This window comes from Balaenoptera acutorostrata, chromosome 16 (genome assembly GCF_949987535.1).
Source record: "Balaenoptera acutorostrata chromosome 16, mBalAcu1.1, whole genome shotgun sequence".
Lineage (NCBI taxonomy): Eukaryota > Metazoa > Chordata > Mammalia > Artiodactyla > Balaenopteridae > Balaenoptera > Balaenoptera acutorostrata.
Window position 1 is genome coordinate 75,019,838 of NC_080079.1, and position 19,504 is coordinate 75,039,341.

Consider the following 19,504-nt stretch of genomic DNA (forward strand, 5'->3'; position numbering starts at 1 on the left):
AACAGGCAGGGAACACCTGCGAAGAAACTTGATTTCTTCCAGGAATTGAAAAAAGACCAGTGTGGCTTGACTCTGCCTCCTGGGCCAAATCCAGCCTCCCGCCTGTTTTGTATAGCTCACAAGCTAAGAACATTTAAATACTAGAAAAAACGATTTTCTGACACATGAACATTGCAGGAAAGGTAAACTGCAGCGTCCATAATAGAGTCGCATTGGAACAGGCGCATTTATGTGTTCGTGGGAATGCTTTCTCGCTCCATTAGACCGTATGGCTCGTAGAAACTAAAATATTTACTTGTGGCACTTCTTAGGAAAAGTTTGCTGACCCCTGGTGTAGACCACGGCGAGTGATGGGAAAGCAGGGCACGATGAGGCTAGGGTGGCACAAGGAGCCCAGACTCTGATTTGCAGGGGACTGGAGAGGATGTTATGATTTTGACCTGTAACTTTAAGAAGGATGAAAAGCCTTTGAGGGATTTTAAGCAGGGGAATGATAGTCAGCCATGCATTTTTAAAAAGACATCTGCCTGCTATGAGGTAGACCAGAGGGGCCAAACAGAGATGCTGAAAGATCGATCAAGGGATTGTAGCATGAAATGATGGTGGCAGTGGAAATAGAACAGAAAGCATCACCAGTGTGTGTTGAGCATTTATTATGTCCTGAGCCCTGTACTTAAGTATTTTCTGTACTTATTTATATTTAATTTTTCCGAACTGTCCTATGAAATAGGAATAATTATGTTTTCCATTTTTGTCAATGAAGGTGCTGTGACTTAAAAGAGATTAAGTTACTTTCCCAAAATTCATATGGCTAGTAAGTGATAAGCTGGGATTCATTCACATCTGGAGTTTGCTGATTCCAGAACCTAGAATATAAATTTCTCAACTATAACTCTAAGAAGAATATATAACAGAGTTTTACAAGATATTTTGTGTTTGACTGGATATGGAGGGTCAGGGAGAACACAATATCAAGAAAAGTTTCAAATTTCTAGCATGAGTAGTTGGATAGATGTCTTGCCTACCAAATTCAAACTCCTCATTTCAAATACCAGGTGGTTCTTTAAAGTTCTTTAATTTTCAAAAAGGCAAATTATAGCTGTCTTGCATATGTGAAATGAACGTGTCAATGATTTTATTCAACTTATTAATTAATGAGGGAACCCGTTAAAATTGGTTCACATGAGAATTTGAGGAGCTAAGTGTTCATGGTCAACTTAGTAAAGAAATGTTAGGATTAGATTGCTAGGCTAAACACAAACCCAATACAGCAATAAATCATCACCTTCGGGATTTTCTTTTACACCAGACAGCAGCTATTTGCATCATCACCAGACAAAATCTACAAGTTAACCTCTGCTCCTACTGAGTTGTGAAAATAGCCCAGTCAATAGAAAATCAGTCAGAGGTTAAGCTCGGCACTGCACTGAAAGAACATCCAGTCATTTCTTTTACCTGCTTCTAAGTTTCTGATAATTTTTCTGGCAGTTTACAGGGTTTTCCCAGACACCCTCCTCTTTCCTCTGGTAATATGACTTTTCTTCCATATATTCCCGTAGTTCTTGGCATATCTCTGGCACGACAGCTACCCTATATTACAGTTAGGTAATAGTAACCATCATTTGTATGTACCTTGACCACAAAACGCTTTCAACTGCAGGCAAGGGGGAGTTTCTCTTGACCCTGGCTGGGTCTGAAAATTAAACCGACAAAGCCACATCCACAGGGGAAAAGCATAAAAATGTACTTAATGTAAGTTTCTGTGACATGGGAGCCTGCAACAGGAAAGGAAGACCCAAAGAAACAGACCTGAATGTTGAGGAAGGTTGATGAAGAGTGGATGGTCATGTGGAAATGTGACAGGCTAAGTAGTAAACGTTGGGGTAGCGTGTCCGGAGCCCCGCACAACGTCCACTTTGCGTTCTAATCACCACGGCAACCCTGGGAGGTGTCTGCTATTCTAGCCAACAACCGCAGGGACCGGCGCCGAGAGGTTCGTGACTAGTTTGGGGTCTGTAGTCTGTTAGTGACAGAACCAGGACTCATGTAAACCCAGGGTGTCGCCCATCTCGATTTTGTTTTCAACTCTATCAGACTGAATGAAGGTAACTCTTTCTTCCCGGAAGACCGTGAGTTCTGCAACACGCAGTAATAGTTCATTTCCTTGTGAGCATGTCTCTCTCCCCGTGCCTAATGCATCATGACCCTGAGTCATTGTTTACGGACATGAGCCCTGAATGGAAGATAAGTAAGAAAGTAGGCACAGACCCTGAGATACACCATATTCTTACTGTCTGGCAGTTCCTGCTTTGATTGCCATGTGCGAAAGCTGGGGCTACGGAAATAACCTAAAACCATGGACTCTCAGTTGTCTTTTTTTTTTTTCCCGTATCTGACAGATTTCCAGCACAAAATAACCGTGCAGGCCTCCCCCAACTTGGACAAACGGAGGAGCCTGAATAGCAGCAGCTTCAGTACGCCGAGCAGCCCCACGGTGATCCCCCGGCTCCGGGCAATACAGCGTGAGCTTTCTCCCCCACGGGGGGCTTCTGGGCGGCTTTCTGTCACTCACGGACTTGGATCCAACTTACGCAGACATTCATAGCCGGTTCTAACCCTGTGATATTTAGGAGGTGTCAGAACTATTTGGAAAGCAAGATTTGGTCTTGTCTTCCTTAGTCTCCTTGTCTTGTTCTCACAATAAATGATTTTTAGATGCCACGCAATCGGTGATGTGACCAGGCCACAGAGTAGAAAGTGAAACAGTATCGTGAGACATTTTGTTAAACGCCTGCCTGCAACATTTGCATGACCTAGTTATATCAGTAGCCTCTTTATGGATGTTTTGAAAGCCGAAATCAGGAATTCAAGGTTACTTCCGTTCGTTTCATTGTTTTGTAAGGAAAAAAATATTTTGCTTTTTGAAATTCAGCTTGAATTTGGTCTGTGTTGACCAACCTAATGCACACAGCCCTCCACTTAGGGTGGTTCGACTTAGGGTTTTTTGACTGTATGATGGTGCGAAGTGATTCACATTCAGTGGAAACCATACTTCGAATTTTGAATTTTGATCTTTTCCTGGGCAGTGATACTGGGTACCATACTCCCTCGTGACGCTGGGCAGTGCGCCACAGCTCCCGGTCAGCCCGCCATCACAAGGGTGAACGACCCGTACACTCACAACCACTCTGTACCCACATAAGCACTCTGTTTTTCACTTTCAGTACAGCATTCAGTAAGTCACATGAGACATTTGACTTTATTATAAAATAGGCTTTGCATTAGGGGATTTTGCCCAACTGTAGACTAGTGTAAGTGTTCTGAGCACATTCAAGGTGGGCAGGGCTAAGCCATGATGTTTCGTAGGTGAGGTGTATCAAACACGTTTTGAGCTTATGATATTTTTAACTTACGATGGGTTATTGGATGTAACCCGATCATAAGTCGGGGAAGATCTGTCCTTCAGAATACCACTTAGTATTTTGGTTTTAGAGTGTTCAGCCTAGTGGAAAAAATTAATATACTAATTCATCTGGCATCCTCACACTGTGAGAGTTTCAATTAGACCCAAAGCGAATATTTTTACCCCCTGTGTGGGTATGTCATAATGTTTTCAGTTGTGTTTTTAGAACCTCTGGTGTGTGACGGGGTTGTTTTCTAAGTGTGTAGTAATGACAGCCACTCTCCCAGTGATTCCCAAGCCAACTGTCAGTGCACAGCGAGGCTGGGGGGGTGGCATATACGTGTGTCAGCAACATGTGGGTGTTAGACGTGAGTGTAAACCTCCCGCGAGGGGATGAAATAAGGCAAGAGGTGGGGAAACTTACATACGTTCAGATTTTTAAAGGTAATTGAAGCCAAACAGTTGTGATGACTAATGAAAAATTGGCTTAAATTACAATTTTAAAATATACCTTTGTTCCTTAGGTTCAAAACTTTGATTTGGTTAAAAAATTAAGTACTAAGTTTGTTTTCAGTTAACTGTTCAATTTGACCTTTTTTCCTCCAAATAAAATGAAATCCTAACTGTTGCATAATGTTAAATACATAGATAAATAAATAATCAACTCTTTATAGCTAATTTACCTCAAATTTGCATCTTTTAATTTAGTTCACTTTTCTTGCTCTTATGATTAGAGATAGAAGTTTACCAGTGGTAGGGTGAAGGAAATAATTTCTTCGTTGTTTTCATGTTTCTCAATTGTTTACACGTTTTGACTATGATAGTTTTACAACTGATTTGATTCATTTTAACTTAACAATTTTTTAGTTGGTTAATGAGTGATGCTCTCTGTTTAGTGACCTCAGATGAAAGCAATAAAACTTGGGGCAGGAACACGGTCTGTCGACAAGAAGAATTTGAAGATGTAAAAAGGAGTTTCAAGAAAAAGGGTTGTACCTGGGGTCCAAATTCCATTCAAATGAAAGAAAGAACTGACTGCAAAGAAAGGTACTTGTGTGACATCTGGTGGCATTCCAGTGTGTACTGTGATAAATAGCAGTGCCTTTTAAATATTGCACTGGCCAGACCTAACTTTTAAAAAGCAATTAGAGTAATACAGAGATAGATACCTGAATATAATTTAATTTCTAGGTTGGGTTTATCCTACTAAATCAATTATTATTTAGTTAAGCAATTAAAAAGATTCTCTGTCTCATGTTAAGGTTTTATCTGTACTTTGTTAGCTCTTTAAAACATAGAGGCCAAATATGTTCTCTTTACTACCTAAAAATATTGTTAGCGTATATCCACCAAAACCTAATTTGTGTGTCATATGGTTCTATTATATCAAAATAAACATTTTTCTCTTCTAGAATAAGACCTCTCTCAGATGGCAACAGTCCTTGGTCAACCATCTTAATAAAAAATCAGAAAACCATGCCGTTGGCTTCATTGTTTGTGGACCAGTCAGGTAAATGTGCTTCAGGAAATAGAATTTGTTTGAGTTAGACTGAGCCTCTGAGAGTTCTAGAAGTGACGTGGGAAAGGTTAGCAGCGTCGCATGTACTGAGTAGTAGCAGTGGCTACACTAAGCTCAAAAGTTATCTTCTGTCCTGTCAGTCTTCGTGGCGGAAAGTAATTAGGCTCCACATTGTTTATTAGGAATTTGTAACTCTTATTCTTCACCAGAAAAATTAGTATAATTTATTATATAGAACCAAATTACTGTAGTATAGGAAATAGTAAATATGAAAATGTAGGCACCCTGAAGTTCTGCTGAGATGATATTCCCACCCCGCGACCTGATGAAATATTGTCAAGCGGGTTAGTTGTGGAAAACTACTGCTGGAGAGTATTACATTGGAATCTCTAGTTTTAAATGAATCATCATCGCTTTCAATGTTCGGTATTCCTATTCAATATTCAGATATTAAAAGGTTGAAGAGATTTGGAAGTTGCTGGAAATCTTCAATGATGGGTAACTCTGAAGAAAAGCAAATTGGTCTTTATCCTTGTCAATTTAAGACAGCCCTGTGGTACTGTGGTCAAATTAGAAATGTTTTAGCAAAACACGGTATAAACTTCTTGAATTTATGATCGGTGCTATGCTCAGTTTTACAAGCACCTTATCACCTACTGCCCATGTTTAGCTTTCTTCTTCTGTGTTCATCACAAGTGTGTGGTTTCGGCATAAATATCTCCATAAATACTTTCAGGTAAACACAAGGCAGGTGCTGTGTGATCCCTGGGTAGATGCTTTCTGATGTCAGATTCATTACTGTATTCTGACTCTTTCTTGCCTGTAAAGGCAAGAGGGTCTCTCATTATACAATATGATTCATCATCAGATGGCTTTTGAGGACTAATGAAGAACAATTAATAGTAATAAAACTGTTAATTCTATAGTACAAGTTTCATTATTTGTGACTCTTTATCCAGATAGAGGGATTAATCAGAGAAGTCCTCTTGCTTTTTTTCCCTGAACTTTTTTTATTCTTTCTTAGAATATTTTGATCCTATGAATAACTCCTCCACAGGACAGTTGGAAGAAATAAAAGGATGTATTTGGCTGACTCAGCTGGGTCTCCATTAAGTTAACCCTGCAGTTCATTGGAAGGATCACTGAGCAAAAGGTTTACACAGTCTGTCCTGCCTGAAGGTCCCCCTCCCACCTTCCACCTGTGGGGCCTCACCCTTCTAAGTGTTTCTGTCTCAGCCCAAGCGTTTCCTGAAAACCTCCCCTGACCGCCTTAGCCGCAGTGGTATCTCACCCCATCCCTCTGTCTCAGTACCCAATTTTATTTATGCATCGCGCTTCCCTGAAATTCTTATTGGTCTGCATGGACACCCGTAATGTGTGTGTTCTTTGTCACCCCAAATTAGAATGTCAACTCCTCAAAGGCAAAGATTTTATCTAGTTTGTTCATCACTCTACTCCCAGGGCCTGGTGCATAGCAAGTCTTCAATATCTCCTGGATGCCTAAGTGAATCCTAAAAGGACAGTTTGATCTTATGTAGATATTGATTATATTCACCTTGGTTTGGGGGCTGCGAATGCATGCCGTAAGTCATAGGAAGACTGGGAAAGATTGTGATGGATCCCTGTAGGTTCATGACAGCTCAGGAGGAAAGTGTGGGAAAGGAAGTGCTCAGTATGCTTCGAAACCTATGGCTTTTACTTGTCAACAGCATTTACCCTCTTTTTTAAAAAATGATGGCTTAGTAATTTGTTATTCATTACATGTACCGTGCATTCAACCCATCAAAGCGCAATTCGTGCCTACTTGATAAAGGCACTATTCGGGGAAGACCCCTCACAAGATGAAACCTGCAGGGAAGCTCACAGCCGGCTGTGACCTGAAAGTAGAAAAAGGAGGAAACCGAACGACACCAGAAAGGCTTCAACGGAAGCCGAGACCACATGTGGGAAGAAGGGCAGTGTCAGGCCATCTTAGGGCCAGGCAGGATTTTGAGATAGAATTGTCTGAGGGAAATGGGACAGTGGGAGGAGGACACAGGGAGAAAGATAACAGAGGAAGTTACTGGGCTTGAAGGGAGAAAAGCGGGGAAGAGCACGGGCTTGTTGGGAGAAAAGCTGGCATCCGGCTGGTCTAGCAAACCAAGCACATTTTAGGTGCAGTGGACACAAGGCTGCAGAAATCATGGGTGGCTCTGTCGGGGATGCCCTGGACACCAGATGAGGGAGTTCGTCATTTCAGTCGTTCATGGTTAAGCCCTAAGTGATAAGAATTGTAGCTTCCTCTCCAGTAGCAGAATACGTTACCCTTTGGGGCTCTGACCTCTGGAGAATCTTCTCCTGATACGGGGCTCCTACGCTTTAATGGCAGCTTGTTGAAACAGGATGCTGGGCACCACCATAGTCTGAAGTGTGCTTCACTGCTCTACGCAGGATGGTTCCTGTAGCAATGGGGCGTGGCCCAGTTATCTAGGTCACGCACAAGGGCACCTTTTGTCTGACGTGTCCTCCTGCCGCTGTCTGTGCATGTGCATTTCTGTATCTTGATGACTTTGTGTCTATAGAAGTTTCTGTTTTCTTTGCCAGTGAAGAGCCACTTCCTGAAGGACAGGAAACAGCAGAGGACTTGCTCGCCTGTTCCTGTGCAGGGAGCTGAGTCATTGCACCCTGGACGCCCCTTCCTTAGGGTCCTCCTGGACGAACCATTGCTGAACTGCAAAGGACTCCATGTGTTTTGATTTAGAATATGTATTTATTAGATTTCAGTCTTGTTTTACAGTATAGCTTGCATGGTTTTTACGGTAAAATGGTCCTAGCCTGTGTGTATTTATACTTCTGTGTAGGTGCATGTGAAGAGCCACAACTTGCCCCAGACGGATTGGAACACAGAAAGCCAAAGCAGATAAAATCACCGAGTCAAGCCTACATTGATCTACCTCTTTGGAAAGATGGCCAGAGAGAGAATCCGGTGGAACCCGAAAGCTGGGAGGAGAGAACCCCAGTGAGCTCTGCCACCAGCATTCCTCAGGGGACCCCTCCGAACAGTCTGAGCAGATCCCCCCAGAGGAAGAAGACAGAGTCTGCTCTGTACGGCTGCACTGCGCTGCTGGCGTCGGTGGCTCTGGGCCTGGACATCAGAGAGCTTGCGAAAGCACAGGCTGCTGAAGACCCGTTGCCCAAGGAAGAAAGGAAGAAACGCGAGGGCATCTTCCAGCGGGTGCCTAAGTCCCGAAGCAGTGCCAACTCCGCCACTAGGCTGCCAGCCGCGGGCGAGGGGGCCAGCAGCCCATCCCTGCACCCTCTGTCCAGCGCCGCGAACCTCCTGTCCATGCCTTCTCTCTCCACCAAGTGCCTGCTGCAGACTGACGGCGAAGATTCCTTCGAGAGCAGCACACACGTCCCTTGTGACCCCAAGGTGCCCATTCCAGATCCTTGCCCTGCCTTTGGAAGGAGGGGTCAGGAGCCAACCCCTGTGCCGGGACTGGAGACCCATCGTGGTGTGTGGGGAAACCTGTCTCCTTCCTTCACATTTCCAGCACGTGCGGGTGCATCTTACACTGCTTCTTCAAAAGAAAGAGCAGCACATCACCGACGGACCGTGTCTGATGGAAGTGCTTCTCAGCCCCCAGGTAGGCTGCATTCGTGGGTGAAAGTACCAAACACAACTGTAGAGGATAGACTGTAAAATTGTATGGCTCCCTGATTTTATCTTTTCCAAGTGATTACATTTACAAATTTGTTTTCACTGTGCACATAAATCTTTGAATTTTACCCTACTCTTTTGTTTGACTTTATCATTTGGATTCTTGGAAGAGTATAATTAAATTTCAGTAACTTAAATGCATAATAGCATGTTAAAACAGAAAGAGCACTTGGAGAGTAACTGCCCCAAGCCCCTCGTGGTAGGAAGGAAAGTCATCTGCCAAAATCTGAACCAAATAATTAGTGGGAGAGTTGGCAGTAAAACTGGTCATTTGACACAGTGTCACCTGGCTTTGCTACCCAGGTTTATGTTGAGATTGAGTTTAGGGGGTATAGAAGTCAAATGGAGGGCTTCCCTGGTGGCGCAGTGGTTGAGAATCTGCCTGCCAATGCAGGGGACACGGGCTCAAGCCCTGGTCTGGGAAGATCCCACATGCCGCGGAGCGACTGGGCCCATGAGCCACAACTACTGAGCCTGCACGTCTGGAGCCTGTGCTCCGCAACAAGAGAGGCCATGATAGTGAGACCTGCGCACCGCGATGAAGAGTGGCCCCCGCTTGCCGCAACTGGGGAAAGCCCTTGTATGGAAATGAAGACCCAACACAGCCATAAATAAATAAATAAATAAAATTTTTAAAAAAAGAAGTCAAATGGACAGTAGGTGCTGTGTGGGGAATGACTATTATTCCTTTTGTATGTAAAGATAATTACAACTACCTCAGATATAGATCATGAGGGTTAAGTGAGATAATGTATATGAAAAATGCTTTTTAGATTGTAAAATGTTATGCTAGGATCGGTTATAAAGTATATTAAAACTGAAACTGCTTTCATTTGCTTTATCTTTTCGTTTATCTCTTTAAGTGCTACACCTAGACAAGATTTTTTTTCATATTATTGTTCATTGTCTTTAGATAAATTGGTTTATTGCTCTTTTATGATGCAATAAAGTATTAGTAATTTATAATTGCACATGGTGAAATCCTAGCACAAGAATCCCATAAAAAACCATTCTTTTTTTCTTAGTTTGAAGCCAATGATTATTTGCTACAGTGGTAGTAAGTCAGTTCTTCAGAACAAAAAAGGGAGGGTGTAACATGTAAAAACGTATCTGCTTTCTTATTTTCATTAATTTTTTCAAATCATCATCTGAGAGTGAATTCAGTCACGTTCACCATCATTTTAAAGTCTTAACTTTAGTCCAGTCTAACCCATTGTGAAATCTATCCTGTTAATAAAACAGTTCTAATGATCATTGTCCTAAGCGTATGATGATGACTTAGCTCTTTACAGGTGTCGTTTCCATAGGTTCAAGCCGTCTTTCCAACCTTGTAGTACTTTTCCATAAAAACATTCTTATCCTAACAATTTTAAAGGTAAGGTTTGTGTTCAGGTTCTTTTGTGAAAGCTCACTTTAAGGTGGTCACCTAAGTGAAGTCATCCTGGTTATTTTCCTTGCTATCCATTGATTTCGATGTCACTGTCTTTCTAATCACACACTGTCTTTGCCTCCTCAACCAGCTGGTGCAGCTCTCATCTCAGCCCCCGGAGCCTCTGAGCTGCCCCCTGAGTGGGTTTGGGGGACGCCCCCCTCGCCGTCTGGACCTCATAGTGACCTGCCAAGTGAGGTCCCGCCCGAAAAACAGAGAGCTATCCATGTGGTGCCTCTGCCTCGCCCTCCCCACTTCAGAAGCCAGGTAGGTGCCCCGAAGGCCTTCCCGCAGAGAACAGAGTCTCAGCCCGCACAGGCCTGCCCTGTGGTGGGCGGTCCAGGACCAGCCCCTGACTGTCCCCTCGGTGCCCAGGAGAGAACTAAGCCCCACGTGCCTTCCTTACTGGATGCCGACGTGGAAGGCCAGAGCGGGGACTGCACAGTGCCTCTGTGCAGGATGAGGAGAACAAGCCGACCATCTCTGTACGAACTGGAGAAAGAATTTCTGTCTTAAGTGCCTTATACTGTTCAAGCATTTCTTTTTTTTTTTTTTTCTTTTAAGGTGAACAAATGAAAACAATGTGTCTACCTTTGAATTGTTTTATGCTGCTGTGTTTTCAAAGCTGTGGCCATGTTACTAAAATAGTAATGGATGTCTAACTTCTCCAAAAATATATGTGATTGCTGTTGGCTGACTGTATTGTTATTCCACTGGATGCTTACCTAGCAACTTGAAATACTACACACATGTAAAACAAATGTGCAACAGTGTAAATCTATGTTAAAGCACAATTTTAAATGCTTTGTTTGTTCCCATTTATATCCTTGTCTATTAGTACACACAGAAATTGTAATGAGTGCGCCATTTTTGTTTCCTTCCTTCCTGTTTCCTTCCTTTTGTTTTCTATTTTCCTTTACCTTTTTCCATTTCTTTCCTTTTTTTTTTTGTTATTTGTGCAACAAGAAGCCAAGAGTAATGTGATGTTAGCAAGTAAAGATGTCTATGTAAAAAAAATTTGATGACTAGAATAGATGGAGAGTCCTCTATGAACTACCTAAACTCAGCAGTAGGCTTATAATGCATAAGTATGTCCAAATCTCACCTAAAATATGCACTATTTCTCTCTTTGAGAAAATTTTACTGAATGTAACTTGTAAAAGTTTTAATGAATGTAACTTCTAAAAATTGTATCCATTAGAACTCCAAAGTAGATTTTTCAAAAAGCCAGTCATTGACATTTGACTCAGACCATACTGTATACAGTTGAGAGGCACTAACCTGTGTGTTCTCCCTGTAGAAAGGATCTTCCTTCTTCCTTCATCAGTAGCCATTGATTTGGTATCCAGAAGCGTAAAGCTTTTCCTTTTGTCATAGAGTCTTTAAAAATTAATCAATGTGTGCGTTATGTGCCGAAGAAAATTCATGTCATTTAATATTATTTTTCTCTATTTAAATGCATAATCATCCTAATAATCTCAAATACAGTCAGAAACACTGCAAAGTCAAGAAACAGCACTACGGTTAGAATTGAAGTGTTAGAATTTAAGTGTTTTAAAATAGTAGTTATTCACTTAATTGTAGATACATGTTAGATATCTGTTGGGTGGGACAAACTGATGTGATAGAATGGAGAAATACAAGTTATTTTCAGATGTGGGTTTATAAAACGAATCTTTGGATAGCAGATCAGGTTTTTAAGTGATTTTACATTATTTTATAAGTCACTTTTATAAATCATAGAGTTATACAAATAAACTACTGAGTTATTAAGCTACTGAAATGGCTATCCAGGAGCTTGGTAAACTTGCCTGGGTTCTTTTGTTAAATCTATTATGCTTCTCTCGCTAGAATATGGTTATTCAGATGACACAAAATAAGTATTTAAAATTTTCCCTACAGTGAAAAACTTTAATTGCAAACATTACTTGTTATTTCATTTAAAATTTTACCTTGGTTAAGGTTTACTGAATAACTGGAAGGTCAGTGATTTAATCAGGTGTGATAAAATATCCACCTATAGGAGGAAAAAAAGAGGAAAATTATATTATTTGGCCATTTTAGAACCTCTTAGTCATCTAACAAGTATGCCACTGCAAATGATGAACGGAGCATGAAAGGATTATTTTAATATAAGCACATTTTGCCTTAAGGAAATTCTTGAAGCACAATCTCAGTTCCTTAATTACATTTGGTGGTGTTATGGTCCATTCTATGATTTGGCTTCACTTGTGGGTGGTTGTTGAATTACCTAACAGAGATTTGGTTTCCTCAAAATTGTATCACATTTGAAACTATGGTTGGCTACTTCATACTCAGTCATCTGAGGGCATGTAACTTCCAGCTAAAAGTAAACGAAATACATGCCTACAGTAATACATGAAACACGAAATATAGAAACTGTGTTTTCAGTTTTGCTTCTACCAAAACATCGTGTGTGTGTGTGTGTGTGTGTGTGTCTGGCACTTTGTGTGAGGGTAAGGGAGTGATGGGTGTCTGTCTGGTCCCTCTACTCTGTTCCTGTTTAGCTTTATTTTAGTCAACTCTACATTATGATGAATTTAGAAATGAAGTTATGTTGAAAAGATAATTGTCATATAAGGACTCAATCTCACATGTTACTGCAGATAGTTATTTTTTGCTGAGATCTGTTGTACATTTGCGATTTTCTATGTGTATAGGTATACTTAGTGGAATCTGGTTATTTATTTTCACATAGACTTAATAGCTCACTGAAAGATAAATTAAGCTGATTACTATTAGTCAACAGTTAAGGTGCTCCCACTGCAGAGATTTGAGGCCTGGGCCTGATATGCTGTATTATGAAGCTTTGTGACTGAAAAAGATGTTTACATATGTTGTCTATTTTTTTTAATAAAGTTTTTTTTATAGCTTGTCTACTTGCTCAGTGGCTTTGATCTCCTGATGATTGTGACTATAGTTTGTAATGGTTCATTTTGTATTCAATAAGGAAAATATGTTAATAAAGATTATTAATAAGTCAGGTATTAACCTGCTAAATTCATTAAACTGAAGGATCATGATATGAATCATGGGATTAAATGAAATACTTTATTTAAAATGTTGTTTGGTTTACATGTGCGCTGAAACGTTGCATTTCATTGTGAGAATTTTGCAACTCCATCTTTTCAGAACGCACATTTTGGCAGAGTGAATTACTGTATGAAGTAAATCTCAGTTGATGCTAGAGCACTGTGATTATTGAGACATGTTGATTATTAGCATGTTTAAATCAGAAGAATTTCAAAACCCACCTAACATCTGGTGATTCTTGGTAAGCAATAAAAACTTGGGTGAATTAGAAAAGTAGATGATAGCATTTCGTGCAGATCCAGGCAACACCCTATCATATAAGAGGGAGAAAAATTTAATGTCTGTTGTATATCTTCTAAGTGTTAAGGACTCTCCTAGGTGCCCATATAAGACACTTCCTATAATTCTCTTTAGTGAAGTTTGTGAGGTAGGTAGTAGTATCCCTATTTCATTAGATGTGAAACGGGCACAGAGAAGTTAGATAAAGTTCCAAAGACTCACCACCATTTACCTGTTCACACCTGTTGTAACCATACATACAGTATAGAAGATGGAGGCTTCTAGTGGAATCCAAAGCTAAGGTAGTGTTTCACACATCAAAAAGTTCAAAATTCTAGAATGGCTGAGTACTTACTTAAAAACAAAGCTAACAGTGGTTAATACGGTGGGATACTTCCTAGGTAATTGTGAAATGAAATAGAAGGTACTAAAATCTGCATATCCAACAGATCAATTCAGAAAAAAGCAGTGTTCTGTTCAATGGGTTTATAAATATGATGAAATTATTTAAGAACTGCAATATAAATATAAAATAATTGGGCTTAAGCTGTATGTACTCTTTACTTCTGAAAAGGTCAACATGCTAAAACACAGTGAAAGATGAGGCTTTTATGAATGAAACAATGTAATAAGTACCATAGAGTGGAGCAAAACCTAGTTGTTCTTGTTGTTTAGCAAGAAATAAGTAAGTTGAATTAAGTAAGTTGAATAAGCTGCAAACTGATTAAGTGCCTACTGTGATAGCCACTGGGAAAGACTAAAGGAATTCAGTGATGAGCAAGAGAGACACCACATGGGTACTTTGCTGCATGGTTTTTAAGATCTAGTAAGAAAGACATTGAGAAGCTGAGCGGGGCCAGCTTCATGGGTTCGGCTTGGGCTTCACACTCAGGACGTCCCTGAGCTTGATTTTAATGCTTTGCTAACACTGTCTTGAAATCCTTAAGAAATTTTGGACCAGGATCTCTCATTTTTATTTTGCACTGGGCCCTACAAGTTATGTGGCCAAGCCTGACTACAAGTGAAATGAGGGTTATAAAAGGTGTGAAGTAGTTGCTGTTCTGGTAGCACTGGCAGAGCAGATCTAACCTGGGGGGTTCAGAGGAGGCAGCTGAGGAAGTCAGGACCTCTGCTGGGTGAGAAGTGCTCCCTGCAGAGTCACTAGCTTGTGACTCGAGTCATGTTTCTCTTGGAACTTACCAGATTTCCTCTTTGCCTTTCAGCATTTTTACCATGGTCTGTGTTGGTGTGGATCTCTTTGCGTATATCGTACTTGGAGTTTAATTTCTTGGATGTGTAGATTTTTTCCAGCAAAGGTAGGTTTTTCAGCCATTATTTCTTCAAGTATTTTTTCTGCTTCTTTTCCTCTCTCCTGGGACTCTCATTACACGTATATTGGTGTATTCAGTAGTGCCCCACATTTCTCTGAGGCTCTGTTCATTTTTATTCATTCTTTTCTCTCTTTTTTTTTTTCAGATTACATATGCTATATTGATTTCTCTTCAAGTTCCCTTATCTTTCTTCAGTTCCAATCTACTGTCAAGCCCCCCAGTGACATTTTTCATTTTAGTTATTGTATTTTCAACTCCATAATTTCCATTTCATTCTTTTTTAAAATTTTTATCTCTTTATTGATATTTTCTTTTTGACAAAACATTGTCATCATACCTTCCTTCTTCAAGCATGTTTTTCTCTAGTTCATTGACCTAAGGTACAATGGCAGCTTTCAAGTTATTAAATCTGAGATCCGTACCCTTTCACATGCCATCTCTGTTGCCTCTGTTTTTCCCAGTGTATGGGCCACACTTTCCTGTTTCTCTGTATGTCTCACTTTTTGTTGAAAAGTGGACATTTTAGGTAATACATTGTAGCCACTGTGGATAATGATTCCCCTCACCTTCTCTCCAGGTCTTGTTTTTGTTGTTGTTTGCTTGTTTGTTTAGTGATTTGGCTAGACTATTCCAGTGAAATCTCTTCCCCCACAGTATGAAGTCTTTGGTGTCACTCCTCAGAAGATTCAGCCTTGACGTGCACACAGCTACCTTGGGATGACACGATTTTAGCACAGCTCTCTTGGACTGTCTCTTCTTGTGATCTCTCTGTTACGCTGTCTGCTTCACTTGGTATTACAGCAAACTGTTAGGCTTCCATAATTGCTGGCTGATTACTCTATTTTTTTATTATTCCCTGGGACACAAATTCCTCCACAGCCTATTCCAATTAATTTCAAGCAGGGGCAGTTTGGGGGCTGGTCTTTAAGGCTTGTTCTGACCCCAGGTGGGCTCTTTTTAGCTGGCTCTTTGCCTGATTCTCTCTGGTGAACTCGCTGGACTGTGGTTTAGCTTGTTGCTCTTAATTAAGAAGTGGGGGGTTTTTTGAGAGTTCCCTTAGGCTTGAACTTCCCCACACTCTGTTTCAGATAAAGTCAGTTCCTTTGACGAAAGCTTTGTAGTTCTGTTCTTGTGTAATGCATCTTGCTCTGGGCAGTATATCTGGGCCATACTCTGGGCCCTGGGTGGAGTGGTAACTTGCAGTCTCCTTGGCTTGCTTCTCACAGAGTAGATAGAACCTCTGCCCTCCAAGTGCACTGGTGTGAGGGCGTGTAAGAAGCCAGTGTTCTCACTGGTGGAGAGCCTCCACCCTGTGTGGGGTGGCTGGATGGAGAAAGGAGCCCTTGACCTCTCAGGCACATTCCCAGGAATTTAGCCTCTTAAATATAGAGTTGGAAGGGATGAGAAACGCTGCTGTCCTGTGCCTGCCAGTGAAATAGCTTTTCCCTTGATTGGGAGCTGATTGGGGGCAGGGGGGAGGCGGTGGGAGTCCTATGTTTTTGGCCAGACCTGATTGGAATGGAGCTTCTGTCACGCTGAGCTCGGTCAGGGTGGAAGAGTAGGCGGGAGGGAGCAGGTCATAGCTCAAATGCCAGGTTCAACTGTTCTTAGCAAGATTTAGTATATTCTTTTTGAATAAATATTTTGTTATTTGCTGTATGCCCTTAAGACAATTTCCAGAGACTTAAAAAAAAAAATTTTTTTAAGATAGCTTTCAGCAGTTGTGCTCGTTTCCTTGCGGAGTGGGTCCTCGGAGCTCCTCATGCAGCCATCCCATAATGGAGCCTCTTTAATATTTTGCAAAGCTGCTTACTAACTCCTGAAGCATTTTCTCCTCTTGGCTCATGTAACACCACACATCTAAATTCATGTTGTTTATCTCATGGCTCTAAATGCATTTCAAGGCAAATCACTCTCAATTTTCTGTCTCTAGCCCCGTTCTAATCTTAGAGCTCCATTTGTACATATCCTGCTGCTTACTTATCATCTCCTCTTGGATATCTAAGAGGGATTTCATCCTGAACACGGTCCAAATAAAATTCGTGATTCACCTCCTTCCCTGAATTTGCTCTTCTCTAGTCCTCTTCTTAGTAAACAGCACCAGCACCTGGGAGGTGGAGGCCTCTGCTGACTAGTCTGTAAAGTAGCAACATCACGGGGGCTTCCCTGGTGGTGCAGTGGTTAAGAATCCACCTGCCAGTGCAGGGGACACGGGTTCAAGCCCTGGTCCGGGAAGATCCCACATGCCACGGAGCAACTGAGCCCGTGCGCCACAACTACAGAGCCTGCAAGCCACAACTACCGAGGCTGCACGCCACAACTACTGAAGCCCATGCACCTAGAGCCGTGTTGTACAACAAGAGAAGCCACCGCAATGAGAAGCCTGTGCGCTGCAACAAAGAGTAGCCCCCGCTCGTCACAACTAGAGAAAAGCCTGCACACAGCAACAAAGACCCAACGCAGCCAAAAATAAATAAAATAAAAATTTTTTTTAAAAATAAATAATTTTAGGGCTTCCCTGGTGGCGCAGTGGTTGAGAATCTGCCTGCTAATGCAGGGGACATGGGTTCGAGCCCTGGTCTGGGAAGATCCCACATGCCACGGAGCAGCTAGGCCCGTGAGCCCCAACTACTGAACCTGCGCATCTGGAGCCTGTGCTCCGCAACAAGAGAGGCCACGATAATGAGAGGCCTGCGCACTGCGATGAGGAGTGGCCCCCGCTTGCCGCAACTAGAGAAAGCCCTCGCACAGAAACGAAGACCCAACACAGCCAAAAATAAATATAAAAATAAATAAATAAATAAAAGATTACTATAAAATGAATAAATAAATAAAAATAAATAATTTTAAAAAATAGAAAGCTTTAAAAAAAAAAGCAACATCATGAATGCATTTGTGTCACCCGTAGTTGTTCAATAACTAGTTATAGAATAATCGGATGAATTATTTTATTATTTATTCCCGTTTTACAGATGAAGAAACTGAAACTTAGAGAAATCAAGTAAATTGCTGGATTTGAATCCAGTCTGAGCCCAGTCTATGCATTTAGACCACAGGAAAAAATGTTTCTTAAATGTTAAATAGTTGGTTTTTCAATAAATGTTATTGTTAGCATGTTGATCAAAGGACAATTGAAAGAAAGTAATATAAACTGTCGTTGGAATGGGACTTTGGGGATATTATTGTGAAGAACTTTGATTACTAGTCTAAAGATCTGGCACTGAAACTGGCATTAAAAAAAAACAATTACAGGTTTTAATTTGTGGTGTATACTGGTCAGTGTTCTCCACAGGACCAAAACAAATAGGATGTTCATACATGTGTTTAGAGAGAGGGGGGTTGATTTTAAGGAATTGTTTCACACGACCATAGGGGCTGGCAAGTTCTAATTCTGCAGGGTGGGCTGGCAGGCTGGAGACCCAGGGAAGAGTTGATGCTGCAGCTGAAGGCCGTCTAGAGGCAGATTCCTGAGACCCAGGTGTTGGCAGGTTCAGTCTCTTCCGAGGCCTCGCCCCTTGGCTTGTAGATCTTCTTCCTGTGTCTTCCTGTAGCCTTCCCTGTGTACATGTCTGTTTTCCCTATTTCCTCTTCTAGTAAGGACACAGTCATACTGGGTTAGAGCCCACTCCAATGACTCATGTTAACTGGGTTACCTCTGGAAAGACTATCTCCAAACACAGTCACATTCTGAGATACTGGGTATTAGGCTTCTGCACCTGTTGGCCTGCAAGCCTGTACTTGCCCAGCCTCAAGACTGAAGAAAGAGCCCGGAAGTCAGAGACAGAGACATCCGTGGCTTAATGGACATGGGGCATCTTAACACGTCTGAAAGAAGGTCCTGGAGCGATGCCACACCGTGTGCAGCAGCTGGCGGGCAGGACACTGCAGCAGTCTTGCCCCCCCCCCGGGGGGGGTGAGGGGGAGATTGCCAGTTACAGCGGGAATTGACATCAGCTTGGCTCGTCGGTTACCAGGGAAACCAGGAGAGGGCACGTCCCTCACCGCCCCTCGGGCTAGCAACCTTCACGGGGCAGATGACTTCCCTTTGATAAACTATCATTATCTAATGATCAGAACGGTCACTAGCTGGGGCTGCGGGCAGGTGTAAGTGTTCACCGATTAGGCTCTATGATGAAGAGGAAAGGTCAGTCCGGTGAGCAGGTGTGGGTGAGGCAGGAGCTGGTCGCGCAGGAGATGGACAGAGGGCAAGAGTACAGCCATCCTGGGGGCCTGATCGTACAGCCTCCAACAGACAGAGCTAGGCGGGGGGTGGAGGCAACGCAATTTGTTCCATAACAGCCTGGAAAATGCTTCCAAATACTGAATATGACGGTGATGTGTAAAATAGAGAGGGGACTAGAGGCACCTGTGTTATTCAGATCTTACAGCAAGAATAATGAGGAAAGGAAGCCCAAGAAATGAAGATGCCAATCTCCAAATCAGGGACAACTGGCAAAAAAGAGCTAGAGGTCAGTTAGGACAGAAGAGTTAGCCGATTGGGAAGCTGTGGGTCAATCAGAAATAAAACACTGAGAGGAAAATTGGTGCTTAGATTAAATGAGGGTTTGGTGGCAGGGGGAGGCAAAGTTTGCAGTTCTGAGTGATGGAAAATTCTAGAGACATTCAGCGGTCGGGTGGAGGTGAAATTTGAGGCAGAGGTTGGAGTTGGACAGAGATTCTGTGGTCATTTGGATTTTGGTGATAGTTAAAGATGCTGGATGGGTCAGATGAGGAATGCAAGGAGAAGAAACCTGAAGAAGGCTCTCTGGGAAAGAGTGAGAAATGCAGA

The 19,504-nt window shown here is 41.9% G+C and overlaps 1 protein-coding gene across 3 annotated transcripts in view; it reads left to right on the forward strand.

Moving 5' to 3' along the window:
• Nucleotides 1–19,504, forward strand: part of MAP3K21 (mitogen-activated protein kinase kinase kinase 21) — a 77,352-nt gene that overhangs the window by 39,228 nt on the left and 18,620 nt on the right. Inside the window, exons 6-12 of one of the 3 annotated variants that reach the window (XM_057531312.1) lie at nt 2,400–2,522; nt 4,300–4,450; nt 4,816–4,913; nt 7,763–8,548; nt 10,143–10,318; nt 14,608–14,700; nt 15,370–15,510. In XM_057531312.1, the coding sequence (XP_057387295.1) occupies nt 2,400–2,522; nt 4,300–4,450; nt 4,816–4,913; nt 7,763–8,548; nt 10,143–10,318; nt 14,608–14,700; nt 15,370–15,411 (1,469 nt within the window). In that variant the 3' untranslated portion in view covers nt 15,412–15,510. Of the gene's footprint in view, nt 1–2,399; nt 2,523–4,299; nt 4,451–4,815; nt 4,914–7,762; nt 8,549–10,142; nt 12,963–14,607; nt 14,701–15,369; nt 15,511–19,504 lie in introns of those variants that run through there. The other 2 variants (XM_057531313.1, XM_007173762.2) reach the window with 2 other exon arrangements.